At 36.4% G+C, this 16,849-nt stretch overlaps 2 protein-coding genes across 2 annotated transcripts in view; one reads left to right on the top strand and one right to left on the bottom strand.

Annotated features, from left to right (window-relative positions):
• The window catches only part of FGFBP3 (fibroblast growth factor binding protein 3), a 119,137-nt gene that overhangs the window by 33,617 nt on the left and 68,671 nt on the right, over nt 1–16,849 (bottom strand). The window lies entirely within an intron of this gene.
• BTAF1 (B-TFIID TATA-box binding protein associated factor 1) overlaps nt 1–16,849 on the top strand; it is an 87,073-nt gene that overhangs the window by 12,457 nt on the left and 57,767 nt on the right. Inside the window, exons 2-5 of the mRNA XM_019639000.1 lie at nt 7,092–7,206; nt 8,859–9,005; nt 14,139–14,302; nt 16,382–16,518. Coding sequence (XP_019494545.1) covers nt 8,879–9,005; nt 14,139–14,302; nt 16,382–16,518 — 428 coding nt within the window. The 5' untranslated portion in view covers nt 7,092–7,206; nt 8,859–8,878. The remainder of the gene's footprint in view (nt 1–7,091; nt 7,207–8,858; nt 9,006–14,138; nt 14,303–16,381; nt 16,519–16,849) is intronic.

A 16,849-nucleotide genomic window follows, 5' to 3' on the forward strand; every position in this document is an offset into this window, starting at 1 on the left:
AAAAAGATCTATTTTAATAGTTATATTTCTTGCCAGTTTTAATGACTTTTTTACTTATTAGTGACTGGCTAGTCTGATAAATACTACCAGAAAAAAAGAAGAAAACAAAAGCCCTGCCTATTTCATTTGCCCCCTTATAGGTTTATCTTATAAAAGCCTTTCAGAGCTTTGTTTTGTCATTTTTTAGCTCTTAATGAAAGAAAAAGAGTCTCAGAAAAATGAGCCTCTTTGCAGTTTATTAATGCTAACGCTCATGATTAGCTTTGGGACCTTGCTTGCTTTTTCTTCTTCATTAGGTAAAATTTGAAGGTGCGTTCACTAAATCTCCCCTTGTGTAGGATTGGGCACAGTCAATATAACCTTTGCTCCTTGTCACCCTCCATCTTGTTTGAAGTACATATTCCATATGTGAAGCCACCTTCTTTTCATTACTTGTGGCATCCACTTTGCCTCATTAAGCCTGATTAGTGGTGTGATGGGAAGGCTAGACCTATATGATATGTGGACAACTGGGGGTAGTTACTTGTGACTTTGTGTTTCTAAAACTGTAGGATTTTTCTGTATCCCAAAAACAAAGTAACAGTTTTCCATTTCTTCCCACTTATTCTAGGTATAAGGCATTGTAACTTAATTCCAAACTTTATTTATTGGTGGGATTTGAACTGTGGTACTGTGGCTCTGGAATTTGTGATATTATTCCATATGCCTTTGTAAACTCCTTCCTTAGAGATCTAATGTATTGCCATGTCTGTCACTTCTACACAAATGACTCGTGTACCTATCTATATACCTTTAGTCTCCACTTTCTCCTGAGCTTCAGATCTCTATTCCAACTATCCTTGTTGGTCTCTCCTAGCTATCCTGTCCCTGCCACTGGTAAACTTGTCATCTTATAACATTTCCTCTCTAGTTCTTCCCATTTCTTTTAATGACATTTTTGTGCTCTACGATTCAGTCTCAGAATCCTTTTCCTTTCCTTGACATTTAATTACTATATCATGTGTATTTTACTTCTGCAACATTTCTCCCAACCTCTTTTTAGTCTTGTTGCCATGCTTATAGTTCAGGTCTGTACTTCTTGCCTAAAGTTCTCTAAAAGTTTCCTTCCATTTTACTTAATGCTTCACGTCACTGCTAGATTAATCTTCCTAAAACATAAGCTCCAGTCCCATCACTTTCTTAACCCAAGACCTTCATGGCTGAACTATACATTCAGAAGTCTCCACAATAGGGCTCTAGCTACTTCTGTAGTGATACTGTCCACTGTTCTCTTCAATGTACCCTGAATTACAATCAAGCTGTTATTCACTTCCCTAAATATTTCTTATTGCTGTGCTGCTGTTATTCCCTCTTTCAGGTGTCTGTCCCCCTTTTCTTTTACCCACCTCAACTTCATCAGTATTGAAATCTTGTTCTACCATTAAGGTCCTTCTCATACACCATTTCTTTTATGAAGCCTTTTCAGTATTACACAGCTGAGGATATAGTATATAGTATTTGCTGTCTCTGTTCCCACTTCTTAAAGCCCTTTGTATGTTTTTCCTGATATGTATCTCATTGTATTCTATATTCTACTTATTTGTGTGTTTGCCTTACCCAGTCACCCCGCCTCCCATAGCAATTTCCTTGAGAGTTGAGATTCTCCTGCAACTCTAGCATAGGTCTTTGTTCACAGATACTCAATACATTCATTGGCTCAAACTTATACATATGAGAAAACATGTTTCAGAGTAACCATTATATTTTTATTTTAGGCTTGATCGTCTTTTTATCTTACTGGATACTGGCACTACTCCAGTTACAAGAAAAGCTGCTGCACAGCAACTTGGAGAAGTGGTGAAGCTTCATCCCCATGAACTAAATAATCTTTTATCTAAAGTAAGAACTGTTTTTTGTTTTTTTTCTTTTAGTATAATACAATTGTAGAAATTTGTCCATGGATAAGAACATAAAATTAAAGGCAGAATTCTTATTTTATTTTAATGACAACATGTGGTCTTCAAATTCTATTAAATATCTTAACATTTATCAAGATATTTTAAAATTTTTTCTATTTCTTATTTGTTTAGTTTGCCACAAGATTTAAAATATTTTGTTTTTTGCATCAAGTTTAATTTTTAAGAGATTTGACAACATAGATCCTTTTACCCGTGGCACAAATTTGAATCTGACCCAATTTGGTAATGAACTAAGTTGTTAGTCTAGTTTGTTAGTTGCCTAACTTGTTCTTAACGGCTAATAATTATATCATAGTTGGCAGTCTTCAAATGGATGAGTACTCATGGGCAATGATTAAAATGTGTGAAAAGCTGGTTGTCATTACATTCTTAGTTATCAGCTTTTTGAAAGTGGAGACTTTCTGCTTTAGTGGATTAGTGTTTTCATCATCCTAGGCCATGTTCTTTCCCTAAGCAATGGCTATACTTCTACTGAACTCTCTGGGCTTGTAGAAATGTGTCTGTATGATAGTGAGCAGCAAATTCCATGTGTTTAATTCTCTGGCATGCAAAGTGAAAACAGGAGTGCTTTGGGGGCAGGGAAAATAGGGGATAGGATGGGGGAGCAATATGATAGCCCAGACTTTGGAAGTTCCAAGATGCCTCTTTTCTTGCCATCTTACCCATTTCTTTCATTTTCATTTCTCCCTGATTCGTATGAGTAGGAGTTCTAAGCCCTTTGTTGATATATACAAATCTGTACTATGTGGTTCCTACCATAAGGGCTAACAGTGACTCTCTTGTCAACATATTCCCCGCTTAGATATTATCAGAACTTTCTAACCAAGATGTGGATGGAATGACACTGGTTTGACATCTACATGCTCCATGTTCTCAGAATAGAGGAAGATGCATATTAGGCAATATTATACTCCTGTGTAAGGTGGAGGGATAGAGAAGCATACCCATTTCTTCTCATCCCAAGGGAAAAGAGAGGAGGACTGAATGAGCTGTAATTGGAAACAATGAGCAAGACTATTCTGTGCTGAACTGAGGAAAGGTTTCCAGCCTTCCAAGTGAGCTCTGGTTTTGTAGCTCAGACCCCAGCATACAGGGCTGCCATCAAATAATTCCCAAAGAGGCACAGTTTGTCTTTAGCACCTTCTTACCTCCCATCCTCTTTTCTCTGCCCTCAGTGTTTTCATGTTGCCTTCAGTTTGTTTTTGTTTTTTGTTTTAAAGATTTTATTGGGGAATTGGGGGAGGGGAACAGCATTGGGGAATCAGGGAAGGGGAACAGAAAAGTTGCTGTCGGATTGTTCTTCAGTCTAGTTGTGGAGGACGTCGCTTCACTGGCCCGTGTTGGTATTATCATTGCGCTTTTCCCGGGAGAGGCAGTCACTTGCTGGCCATTGGACGGCCGCTTAAGGTGGTTCACGGCAGCTCACAAAAGCTCACGCCTGCTGCTGGCCAGCCCCACTGCGACCTATGCCGTCGCCGGTGACTCATGGCAGCCCAGTTCCAGGTCGAGCTGTTGTTCACCATCTTAGCTGTAGAGGGCGCAGTGTCACTGGCCCTCATGTGGGATCTGAACCGGGGCCCTGCTGCTCAGAGCTGGCGTCCCAAGCCAATTCCTAACCAATGTGCCACTCGGTTGGCCCTCAGTTTGGTTTTTTAAACAGCTTTATTGAAGTATAATCTACATACCATAAATTCACACAGGTAAAGTGTATAAGTCAATGATTTTTATTATATTCACAGATATGTGTAACCATCACCACAATCTAATTTTGAAACAGTTTTATCTTACCCCCCAAAAAGCCTCATGCCCAATAGCAGTCACTTTCCATCACTCCCCCTCACATACCCAGTCCTAGGCAATCACTGTCTGATCTACTTCCTGTCTATAGATTTGCCTATTCTGAACATTTTCTATAAATGTGAGACCTTTTGTGACTGGTTTCTCTTACTTAATATAGTATTTTCAAGGTTTCTTTATATTATAGCATGCCTCATTACTTCATTGTTTTTTATTGCCAAATATATTCCACTGTATGGATAGGCTATACCACATCTTATCTGTTCATCAGTTGATGAACTTTTGGGTTTTCACCTTTTAGCCTATAGTGAATAATGCTGCTATGAAAATTCATGTACAATTTTTGTGTGGATATGTTTTCATCTCGGACATATATACCTGGAGTAGAATTGCTCCATCATTCGAGTATGGTAACTGTGTTTAACTTTATGAGGAACTGCCAGGCTGTTCTCCAACCAGCTGTACTGTTTTACATTCCCAGCTGCAGTGTATAAGTGATCTGATTTTTCCATATCCTTGCCAGAACTTGTTAACTGTTTTATTTGATTATAGCCATACTAGTGAGTGAGAAGTGGTAATCTCATTGTACTTTAGATTTGCATTTTCTTGATGACTAATGCTGAACATCTTTTCATCTATTTATTTACCATTTATATATCTTCTTTGGAGAACTGTCTATTCAGATCCTTCGCCCATTTTTAAAGTAGGATATTTGTTCTTTTATTATTGAGTTCTAAGAGTTCTTTATATATTTTGGATACAAGCCCCTTATCAGGGGCTTGATTTACAAATATGTGTTGTTGTTTTTTGTTTTTTGCTTTTTTGGTTTTTTTTAGTTTCAGGTGTACAACAAATATGTTCTTCCATTCTGTGGGTTGTTTTCACTTTTTTTTTTTTTTAAAAAAGATTTTATTGGGGAATTGGGGAAAGGAAACATTGTGTTTTTCCAGGACTCATCAGCTCCAAGTTCAGTGTGGCTTTCAACCTAGTTGTGGGGGTGGCAGGAGTCGGGGAAGGGGGTGGGGCACAGCCCACCATCCCATGTGGGAGTTGAACCGGCAACCTTGTTAAGAGCATGTGCTGGGCCGGCCAAGTGGCGTGTTGGTTAAGACCTGGCTTGGGATGCCAGAGGGCCCCAGTTCGGATCCCACATATGAGGGCCAGTGACACTGCCCTCTGCAGCTAAGATGGTGAATGGCCACTCGACCTGGGGCTGGGCTGCTGTGGTTGGCCGGTGATGGCGTAGGCTGCAGTCCCCTGCTGCGGTGGGCTGCCATAAGCTACTGTGTGTAGCCGGCAGCCAGCGTGAGCGGCCAACAGCTGCGGTGAGTGGCCGTCCAGAGGCCGGTGACTGATCTGCCTCGGCCGGGAAGAGCGCAATGATGATGCCAGCTTGGGCCAGTGAAGCCACATCCTCCACAACTAGACTGAAGAACAAAAAACAACAGCAACTTGTCTGTTCCCCTTCCCCCGATTCCCCAGCACTGTTTTCCTCCCCCAATTCCCCATTAAAATCTTAAAAAAAAAAAAAAAGAGCACGTGCTATCACCAGTTGAGCCATCCAGCCGCTTGTTGGCAGCTCAGCGGCAGCTCAGCTCAGGTGCAGCTCACTGGCCCATGTAGGAATCAGTCTGGCAACCCTGTTGCTCAGCTTGTGCTGTAATCAACTGTGCCACCCAGCCGGCCCTGTCTTCACTTTCTTGATGGTATCTTTTGAAGCACTAAAGTTACTAATTTTGATGAAGTCGGATTTTTTTTTTTTTTAACATCACTTGTGCTTTTGGGGTTATATCTAAGAAACACTTGTCTAGCCAAGGTCACAAAGATTTATCCCTAAGTTTTAAGAATTTTATAATTTATAGTTCTTATTTAACTTACAGTCATTTTCATTTAATTTTTTGTGTATGGTGTGAAGTAAAGGTTCAAATTCATTATTTTATTTCCCCAACACCATTTGTTTAAAAAACTACACTTTACCCATTGAATTGTTTGTCTTGGCACTCTTGTCGAAAATCAGTTGACCGTAGACATAGTATTATTTCTGAACTCTCAATTCTATTCCATTAATCTGTATATCTGTCCTTTTGCCAATACCACACAATCTTGATGATTGTTGCATTGTAGTAAGTTTTGAAATCAAGAAGCTTTATTCTTTTTCGAGATTGTTTTGGTGATTTGGGATAACTTGAATTTCCATATAAATTTTAGGATCGACTTGTTTATTTCTGTAAAAAAGCTAGCTGAGATTCTGAGGAATTGTGTTGAATCTGTAGATAAATTTAGGGAGTACATGTATTACTATCTTAACAGTATTAAGTCTTTGATCCGTGAACACGAGGTGTCTTTCTGTTTATTTAGATCTTATTTAATTTCTTTCAACAGTTTTTGAATTTTTGAATTTTCAGTATACAAGTATTACACTTCTGTTAAATTTATTATTAAGTATGTTATGCTTTTAATACTATTATAAATGGGATTATTTTCTTAATTTTATTTTCAAATTGTGTATTAAAAGTTTATAGAAACACCATTGATTTTTGTATGTTGATGTTATCTCTTTCAATCTTGCTGAACTCATTCTTTCTGCAAGTTTTTATAACTTTTTGCATTAAATAATGGGACTTAATATACATTTTGCTTTTAGTGTGTTAAAAGCTATATTATTTTTTAAATGCACTTAAGCATTCTTTGATTAAAAGTTTCCTATTTCCTTTTTATTTTATTTTACTTTTTTTTTATTAGTTTCAGGTGTACAAAACAATGCAATAGTTGTTCTTTTCACCCCTCACAAAGTGACAACCCCCCTCCCTCATCCACTGCTCTCCCACCCCCGATATCATGCTTGTCTATTACAATTCCATTGACTCCATTCCCACACTATATATATCCCATGACTATATATATATAAAATTATAGTTGACATATAATATTATTCAACAGCAGCTTCAGATGTACAGTGCAGTGGTCAGGCCTCTACGCTGTCCATGACGTCTCCCTAGCAAGACATGAGACCATCTGGCCCCCTAAAAAATATTTACAACATTATTGATTATATTCCCCAAACTGTCTTTTCTATCCCTGAGGCAATATTGTAGTTACCAATTTATGTTGTCCCGTCCCTTCTCTTTCTTCCTCATTCCCATTTCCTTTTTAAAGGTGTGATATTTCCTGTGAATAATGGAGTCTTATAAATGATTTTAATAATTTCAAGATCTTTTATATAAATTGTAGGGCTGCTAAATTATAAATTAATAACAAGTAAATTTGTATTTCTCTTTTCTACCTTGAATAAACATTTTTTTAGTATATAATTATTTTATTTTATAATTTTGTAAGGTGTTGATATACTTACGGAGTACTAATTGGGATACCCGGATTGCAGCAGGACAAGCTGTTGAAGCTATAGTGAAAAATGTACCTGAATGGAATCCAGTGCCAAGAACCAAACAAGGTGCTTTTAAGTGGAAAAACTTGTTTGCAGTAAAAACCTAACTGTAGAATTAACTATACTATACATTTTATATTTTAATAATTTCAATTTTAACTTTAAAGGCTTAATTTCATGCTTATAGGTATAGCTTTGTCAGGAAATGACATTGAATAAGGTGATTTTCACCACACTTTAAAAAATTGCTCGATAAACAAAATGTTTTCATATATACTTTTTAAATGATTAATTCTACAACTTGCTTGACTTTAGAGATTATTACTTCTCTCAAGGAATGTATGTCCTAAAAAAGAAATTAAATCAATACAAAAATATTTGAAATAGTCTATTTTTTGTTGTTGCTGAAAGAATAGTTTAATTATTTTCTAAATTTAAATACAATCATGTATAGATATTTGGACAGGTCAGTCTTTAGTTTTTTATGTCTCCTTTAGATATCTTGTAGTGGAAATTATTTTTCTGATTGCCTGTAATGATACTTAAAAATGAGTGTATGCTTTTAAAAATCTGTAAAGGTGCACACTTTAATTAAGTGAAAATTTAATATGGTGCAACTGGGTTTCATTTTCAAGCCACTTTGATAACACCACTTATAAGTCTTAGCTTGTCTAAAATTTTTGCTTTAATTTTCTGGCACCTATTATTTTGAGTGATTATATTAATTCACCTTTTCTCTCATCAAATTAAATATACAACCAGAAGAAGTTATAACTTGTTTTGGAAAAGAGCTTTTTCTTTTCCAGCTTATTATCTGTGCTTATTTTGGTATATAGAGATATTAGAACTCAGATTCTTTTTTACATAGCTTTATTAAATACGTTACACTAGCATTAAAATTTATAGTAAGATTGCTTGTCATCACTAGAAAATTTAAAACATTTAAGCAATTCTTTTTAAGTCAATCAATTATACTTTAGTTTATAGATGAATATATGCAAATGACAGCTAAACCATTGAATCTGTGGACAATTACAATATATTTTGAAATTTATAATGGCATAGCCTTTTTTGGGAGGAATACAGAACATTTTATAGCTATTTTTAGGCCTCAGATGGATATATAATTTGAACAATTTACCAGGAGATTATAATTTGCTTCATATTATGAGAAGTGAGTTCTATTGAATGAATAGTTGCTTTGTGTCCTAGATATTCCTCAGGTATAGGGAGGGATGATGCTTATTAGTCTTGTTTATGAATATATTCTGTGAATTGTTTATCTTCCTGTTTAGCACTATAATAAACTAATACTGTTACTGTGGTATTTTTAAACAATTTTACAGTAAGTGGAGACAGCATGATATTTAACATTTCAACATGGGGATGCATTTCTTCATATAACATCATGCTTTGTAGTCAAAAACAGCTATATATACACACACTAACATTCTGATGGTTTGTAGGAGGGGAGCCACCAACTAAGCAGTTTATTGATAAATAACTAAGAGCTGTTCATAAATAAGTTCTCAGTAGCTTTTCTACTTGCTTCACCTTTTACTTTTCTTAGAATATTACCCATCCACTATAAGTAATGCTATTTTCTTTCATTTTACACTTTGACTATATGATCAAATTTATATATATATATATATATATATGTATTTATTTATTATTATTTTTATTATTTTTTTTAATTATTTTTAAACCTCATCTAGAACCTACTTCAGAAAGTGCTATGGAAGATTCATCTACTACAGATCGATTAAATTTTGACAGATTTGATATATGTAGATTGTTACAACATGGGGCATCACTACTGGGATCTGCTGGTGCAGAATTTGAAGTACAAGATGAAAAATCAGGTATGTAGTAGTCCAATAGAAGAAGTCTGAAATACATTTGTTCAAACTAATTTATCACTTGGTATGCTATATATATCAGTCATGCAAAATCTAACATGTCATGAAATATAAATTGACGTTTACAGTTGAGGGTTGGGGTGCTATGCATATAGAAGATAACCAGAAGTACTTGGTTTAAAGCTACTATATGAATATTTTTCTTCCCTTAAGTGAATATATACTACATGTGTCATTAAGAGATACATATTAATATTTCAGCAGCAATTTTATTATGGAATATAGGTATTATAAAGTATTACCCAAGAACCTCAGGTGAATAGTTTTAACACCCAGGATTAGTACAGATTGTGGTAATGTTTTCACAGTTCTGGAAATTTGAGAGGCTATATGATAATTTTCTTTTATAATTATATGTTTTAAATATTTAAATAATTGGATCTACTCGTGCTGGTGACCAAAGCAAAAACTAAAAATGAAAAATAAATCTTGGATAGGTAATTGTCCTATTATCTTTAAACTTACAGAATCTATCTGGATGTAAAATAAATGTTTTGGCCATTCAAGATTGATGCCTTGAGTGGAAAAAACCTTGATGGTTTTAATGGATTTCTGTAAGTAAATAAGTTCTTGTGACTAAAACAAAAACAGAACAGTGTTTTGTTTTGTTGCTAATTAAATTAATCATTATTCAAAGCACATCTATCTAGCAAAGTTAATGAGATGATCTTCAATTTGTACACCTTAAAGAAAAATGCCAAGTACTCATTCATTTCCTCTTGCTTAATATGGTTTCTAGATCTAGTTTAATTATTTTTGGAGAAAATTAAGAGGAAAATTTGTTTAAGTTCCATAAAAGCATAGTTTTTCTAATAAGGAAGGTAGAAGTCATTTCAAAAACTTGCCAATTTGAAAAAAGTTATCTCTAAACAGTACGTTTACCAATCTTAACTATAATCTTACTAGGGTAGCCGTGGACATTACCAGAGATCTTTGGCCCTAATCCAGGAGTAAAAGTCAGTGTCACTTTGTCATTTAAAAAAAGAAAATGTGAACACACAGTGGGATATACAGATGATGTATTACAGAATTGAACACCTGAAACCTATGTAACTTTACTAACAGTTGTTACCCCAATAAACTTTAATTTAAAAAAAAGAAAAAGAAAATGTGTTTGGGTCTAATCCTAGAGATTCTGATTTAATAGATCTGTGGAGAGCTCTAGGAAATTGTATTTAAAAGAAAAGACTCCACCTGTGATTCTAATATGTAACCAGGATTGGAAACCCCAGTTTTTTGAAACTCAGTTTTAAATGCTGGTAAGTCACAGCATGCTGAACAGTGCTCATTTAAAACCCTATAATTTTTCTTTAACTATCTGCTCATCTGTGTTTGTTTTCTTATATATATGAGGAAGACATACATGATTAGTATAGGTGCTGATCTGAGTTTCCTTTGCAGCTGCGTAGATTATTTTTCCCCGTAGGACTTCCCCTGGAGCAAGAGGACTAATTGTGGGCTCTGTGTAAGTGCACTGGACTTGTGATCCAGCAGTCTTCACTTTCAGATCTCTACTGTTTTTCTTTCAGGGTAGAACAGCCTCAAAAATAGCTTTATTGAGATAAAATGCATGTTTTATAAAATTCACACATTTTTTAAGTATATAATTCAGTGGTTTTAATATATTCACAGATATATGCAGTCAGTTTTAGAATATTTTATTCCCTGAAGAAGAAACCTCATAGCCTTTATTTATCACTGTTATCTTCTTCCTTCCTTCCTGATCCTTCCCAGCCCTAAGCAGCGTTCTGTCTCTATAGATTTGCCTATTCTGGACATGTCATATAAATAAAATCATACAATATGTGGTCTTTTGTGACTGACTTCTTTTACTTAGAAGAATGTTTCCAAGGTTTATCCATATTGTAGTATATATATCAGTACTTCATTTTTTTTCCAAGATAGTTTTCATTGCTATTATAGGATAGATCTGTTTTTTAATTATGGTAGAATATAGATAACAAAATTTACCATCTTACCCATTTTTAAGTGTACAGTTCAGTAGTATTAAGGACATTCACATTGTTGTGCAGCCAATCTCCAGAACTCTTTTCTTCTTGCAAAACGGAAATTGTATACCCATTAAATAATTCGCATTCCTCTTCTCCCCTCAACCCCTTAGAAGCAGTGTTCTACTTTTTGTCTTTATGAATTTGACTACTCTAGGTACTTTGTATAAGTGGAATTATACAGTATTTGTCCTTTTGTGACTGGCTTATTTCACTTAGCATAATCTCCTCAAGCTTCATCCATGTTGTAGTATGTGTCAGAATGTTTTTCCTTTTTAAAGGCCGAATATTATTCTAATGTGTGTTTATACCACCTTTTGTTTATCCATTGATCCATCAGTGGATACTTGGAGTTTCTTTTACCTTTCAGTTATTGCGACTAATGCTGCTATGAACATCGGTATACAAACATCTATTTGAATTCCTGCTTTCAGTTCTTTTAGGTATATGCCCAGAAATGGAATTACTGGATCATGGTAATTCTGTTTTTAATTTTTTTAGGGACTGTCATACTGTTTTCCATAGTGGCTGCACCATTTTATATTCTTACCAGCAATGCACAAGATTTCCAATTTCTCCACATCCTTGCTGTGTTGGGGGACTCGTAGCTAGTATATTAAATTAAGAATATGCTATGGGGCCGGCCGAGTGGCGCGATAGTTAAGAACTGGCTTGGGACGCCAGAGGGCCCCGGTTCGGATCCCACATATGAGGGCCAGTGACACTGCCCTCTACAGCTAAGATGCTGAACAACAGCTCAACCTGGAGCTGGGCTGCCATGAGTCGCTGGCGACGGCGTAGGCTGCAGCCCCTGCTGCAGTGGGTTGCCATGGGCTACCATATGTAGCCAGCAGCCAGCATAAGCGGCCATCCAGAAGCCTAATCTGCCTCGCCCTGGAAGAGCACAATGATGATGCCAACTTGGGCCAGTGAATCAACGTCCTCCACAACTAGAGTGAAGAACAAAAGGACGCAACTTGTCTGCTCCCCTTCCCCCAATTCCCCAGTGCTGTTTCCCTCCCCCAATTCCCCAATAAAATCTTTAAAAAAAAAAAAAAAAGAGAGAGAATATGCTATGACCTGTTGAAGGAAGAGGCAGAAGCCACCCACACGGGTTTGGCCAGTAGCTCCCTCAGCATATGAGCTCCCATTTTCGAGAAGTGAAAACCCCAGGGTTGTTTTGATTGACAGCACACTTTCAGTACACTCACACTAAGGAAGTAAAGCCTCAAGGATTATGACTTACATATCCCAGAAATGGGGAACTGTCTATTCAGATCCTTAGCCCATTTTTAAAGTAGGGTATTCGTTCTTTTATTATTGATTTGTAAGAGTTCCTTTTATATTTTGAATACAAACCCCTTGTCAGGTATTTGATTTGCAAATATGTTCTTCCAGTCTTCAGGTTACCGTTTCACTTTCTTTTTTTTAAGATTTTATTGGGGAATTGGGGGGAGGGGAACAGCGTTGGGGAATCGGGGAAGGGGAACAGACAGGTAGACAAGTTGCTGTTTTTTTGTTCTTCAGCCCAGTTGTGAGGGCCTCGCTTCACTGGCCCATGTTGGTATTATCATTGCGCTCTTCCCGGGTGAGGCCATTGGTCGCCGGTCATTGGTCGGCCGCTCACAGCAGCTCCCAGTAGCTCACACCGGCTACCAGCCAGCCGCTCACGCTGGCCACCAGCCGCTCACGTAGCCCACTGTAGCCCTGCTGCAGCCCTGCTGCAGCCTATGCCGTCGCCGGTGACTCACAGCAGCCCAGCTCCAGGTCGAGCTGTTGTTCATCATCTTAGCTGTAGAGGGCAGTGTCACTGGCCCTCAATGTGGGAACCGAACTGCAGCCCTGCTGCTCAGAGCTGGCGTTCCCAAGCGAGCTCTTAACCAGCTGAGCCACTCGGCCGGCCCCCGTTTCACTTTCTTGATGGTATCCTTTGAAGCACTGAAGTTGCTAAGTTTGAAGAAGTCCAGTTTATCTTTTTCTTTTGTTTTTCAAGCTTCTGATGTCATATATAAGAAGCTATTGCCAAATCTAAGGTCATTTACATCTATGTTTTCTTCTAAGAGTTTTATAGCTTTATTTATTGTAGCTCTTACTATAAGGTATTTGATCCATTTTGATTTTGAGTTAATTTTTATATGTGTTATGGATCCAACTTTATTCTTCTGCAGTTGGCTATCCTGTTGTCTCAACACCATTTGTTGAAGAAAAGAACTATTCTTTCTCCACTGAATTGTCTTGGCACCGTTGGCTATAGACCCATAGTTTTATTTCTGGACTCTCAATTCTAGTCCATTGATTTCTGTCTTTATGCCAATACCTCATTGTCTTGGTTACTTTTGCTTTCTGGTAAGCTTTAAAATCAAGAAGCACTTAGTCCAATAAGCACTTACTCTGCCATTATTAGAGGACGATCATTATTGTTTTTAAAATGTTAAATTTTTTCCCAATAGTGTAGAACTGTCTCTTGCAACTTAATTGTTTTAAGCCCAAATTTTTATTTTTAAAGTTATATCTTTTGATCTGTTTTCCACTGAAGTATTCCAGGTTTTACTTGGGACATTCAAAATCTGTCTCTTTTTATCTCTTTATCTTTGTTATTTGGGCTATTAGGTCTGCGTCATCTCAGAATTCATAAAGACCACACTTGGAATAAACATGTATTTGTTGAGATATTTTTCTGTTGAGTAAAATCTAGATTTTGGGTTTTTTTTTAGCTTGGTTAGATCTTTCATAGAATGTACAAGGTGTACCTATAAAATAAGGTTTTGGTTTTTTTTTCTCATAGGACTGGAAGCTAATTTTATGTAAGCTTGATAATTGACAGTACGGCAGTGGGGCGTCTCAGTGAAAACTATTAGAGTGTTTTGTTAGCTAGAACACTATTCTGATCATGGTTAGGTAATGCAGTTTATGACACATTTAAAGACTGTGAGCATGGTTTGTTTTATTGCCAGGAGGGGTATTTTAATAGTTAATTTTTGTGTGTGTGTATTTTAATTGAGTTTGAGCTTCATGTATTAGAAAACTTAACTGATGTGGATGAAATGTATTTCTTTTCTATTTAAAGGTGAAGTGGATCCTAAAGAGAGGATAGCACGCCAACGAAAACTATTACAGAAGAAACTTGGTCTTAATATGGGAGAAGCCATTGGAATGAGTACTGAAGAACTCTTCAATGATGAAGATTTGGATTATACTCCGACATCAGCAGCCCTTGTAAACAAACAACCTGTAGGTAAAACCTTTGTTTGTTTGACTGAGAGTAATACAAAGGGCTTGCTTCATTTTGTTATGCAGTTGCAATTTAAAAACTAAAATGCTGTCCTTGATTCTGTCTTTGTTGCTTAGTGCCACCGTAATTTAGTGTCTTCATAAATTAGATTTCTGGTGACAGATTTTATGGAGGTGGAAGTTCAACCTACCTTGTAGACACTGGACTGTTTGATAAAAACTGTGGTGGATATTTTAGGAGCCACTGGTACTGAGAGAACCTAGTTGCACCTGTTGCTCTTTCCTTTGTTCTTTAGTAAAGGAAAAAAAACATTTGAGAGAGTGGGAGATAGTAAGGACTATCATAGTCAGATATAGTGATACTAGAAATCTTTAAAGCTATGATTCATCCTTTTATTTGAGAAAGTAACATAATAAAAAGAAGACTTTTAAACAATGCAAAAAGATATAAAATGTGAAGTAAAAGAAGTTTCTTTCTAACAATTGATGGACACCCATGTCCCTTACCCTATACACAACCCTTTTTAAGTTATTTGTGCATCCTTCCTGAAATTTCCTGTGTACACACATGTATATGTGTCCTTTTAAGCCATGTTTACCTTTTCCCAGTATATACAGCTTGACCAATTTTTTTTTTACTGTTTCATGTTATTTTGTTGTATGGCTATACCATAATTTTGTTCTGTGTTCTTCCTTTTCCCTCTATTCTTCTAATTCCCAATGGATACCTATGTGCTTCTTTCTTTATGCCCCAGACTCTTTTTTAGCTCCAGTGAAAGCTGTGGCTTTCTCCTCAGAAAAATTCACATGCAAGTGAAATATTACCTTTCAAGGTGTTCAGCTCTCTTTCCTCTTGCCTCTGCAATATCCTTTTAGGGTTCCATGAGCCCCATTTAGAATTCCTGCTTTGTAGTTATGCAACCCTTCTCATTCCTTTGGGCTTTCCTGTTGCTTAAGTGGAAAATGGGCCTTTATAGTAGTAGTTCTCTAAACTATTAGATTTGTAAACTGCATTGTTTTGGGTTGGAGTATGTGTGATTATAAATAACTTTTGCAGACAAGAAAAAAAATTGCACATACCGAAGGGAAAAAGAAGAGTATAAAAAGGGAGAAAATACAATGGCAGGAAGGAATGCAAAGAAATGGGGTGCAAAGGGAAGCATAAGAAGTAAATAAAAATTGAAGAAGAATATAATAAAGGAGAACAAAAATGTAGTAATGTGATCACAGTGTGGTAATTGGGCATGTTGTAAGAAAATGAATAGGCAGGTATATTAGAGAAAATGGTCTGAATACAGAATAGTTGGATATGGATGGGCAACAGCCAATTTAGGGTTTGCAAGATCCAAGTTTGGTTGTCATGGACTTTTGGGAGGAGTTGCCGTAGGCCCAACTAACCTATGGTTAGTTGTTGCCACAGGCTTATCACTGTCGAATTGCCTTATACGTGCACCAATGCTATCTGGACCAAGACTGTAGCATGGCATCCACACCAGTGACCCTAATTGGTTGTAGCTTATAAATTTCACTTGAATCTTAATCAGTTAAGGGCAGAAAGGACTTTTAAGTTGGGCTCAAAGCATTTCTGTCTCATCGCCTTAATGCCTTCTTCCCATGAGTGGAAAAGAGAGAAAAAACAGTAGGCAGTGAATGCTTAAGAGGAGGGGAGCTTATGGGTTAAGTTGACTGTAGGATTCTAGCTATAATATTTTTATTTTTTTCAGCAGATGATGATCAATTGCTTTCATTGATGTTATTTATTCTTATAACTTTTGGCTGGTATTATGGTTATTTTGAAATCTCACCTCTTCAAGTAAGTTAGGATCATACATTTGTGCCATATCTGTGATATAAGATGAGTTAAGAAACACATAAGCATCTCCTGGGAACTGGAAGAATAGGAAAGGAAGAAGAGAGTGAAATTGTAGTATAGCCATATAACAGAAGAGCATAAAGCTGTTGAAAAAGAGTGATCAATTTGTGTATAGTGAAATTTATAGACTACTTCTCTGAGGCTGAGACTATGGATATTTATTTTAAATTTTAAAGGTCAAACTCAGTGTTCTTTTATTCTTTCAGACTCTCCAGGCAGCTGAATTGATTGACTCAGAATTTCGAGCAGGAATGAGCAATAGACAAAAAAACAAAGCTAAAAGAATGGCCAAGTTATTTGCAAAACAGAGATCCAGGGATGCTGTGGAAACTAATGAGAAGAGGTAGTACTCTTTTTCTGCCTATTCATTTAAAACAGTATGCTGTATAGCTTAAATTTGTGTCTGCTTGATTTCTAAAAACATTTTGTCTTTAGCTGTGGAGTACCATTCGGATTGTCTTACTTAATTTTCAGAGTATTTACTATTATTAGGGACTAGGACAACTTCCACAGAAAAACCTACATAAGCAGATTTTTTTTTCCCCCCAAGACATTTCTTTTTTTCTTTTTTTTTTTTTTACATTTTTATTGGGAAACTGGGGGATGGGAACAGCGCTAGGGAATTGGGGGATGGGGAACAGACAAGTTGCTGTCTTTTTGTTCTTCAGTCTAGT

This window comes from Hipposideros armiger, unplaced genomic scaffold (assembly GCF_001890085.2).
Source record: "Hipposideros armiger isolate ML-2016 unplaced genomic scaffold, ASM189008v1 scaffold_42, whole genome shotgun sequence".
NCBI lineage: Eukaryota > Metazoa > Chordata > Mammalia > Chiroptera > Hipposideridae > Hipposideros > Hipposideros armiger.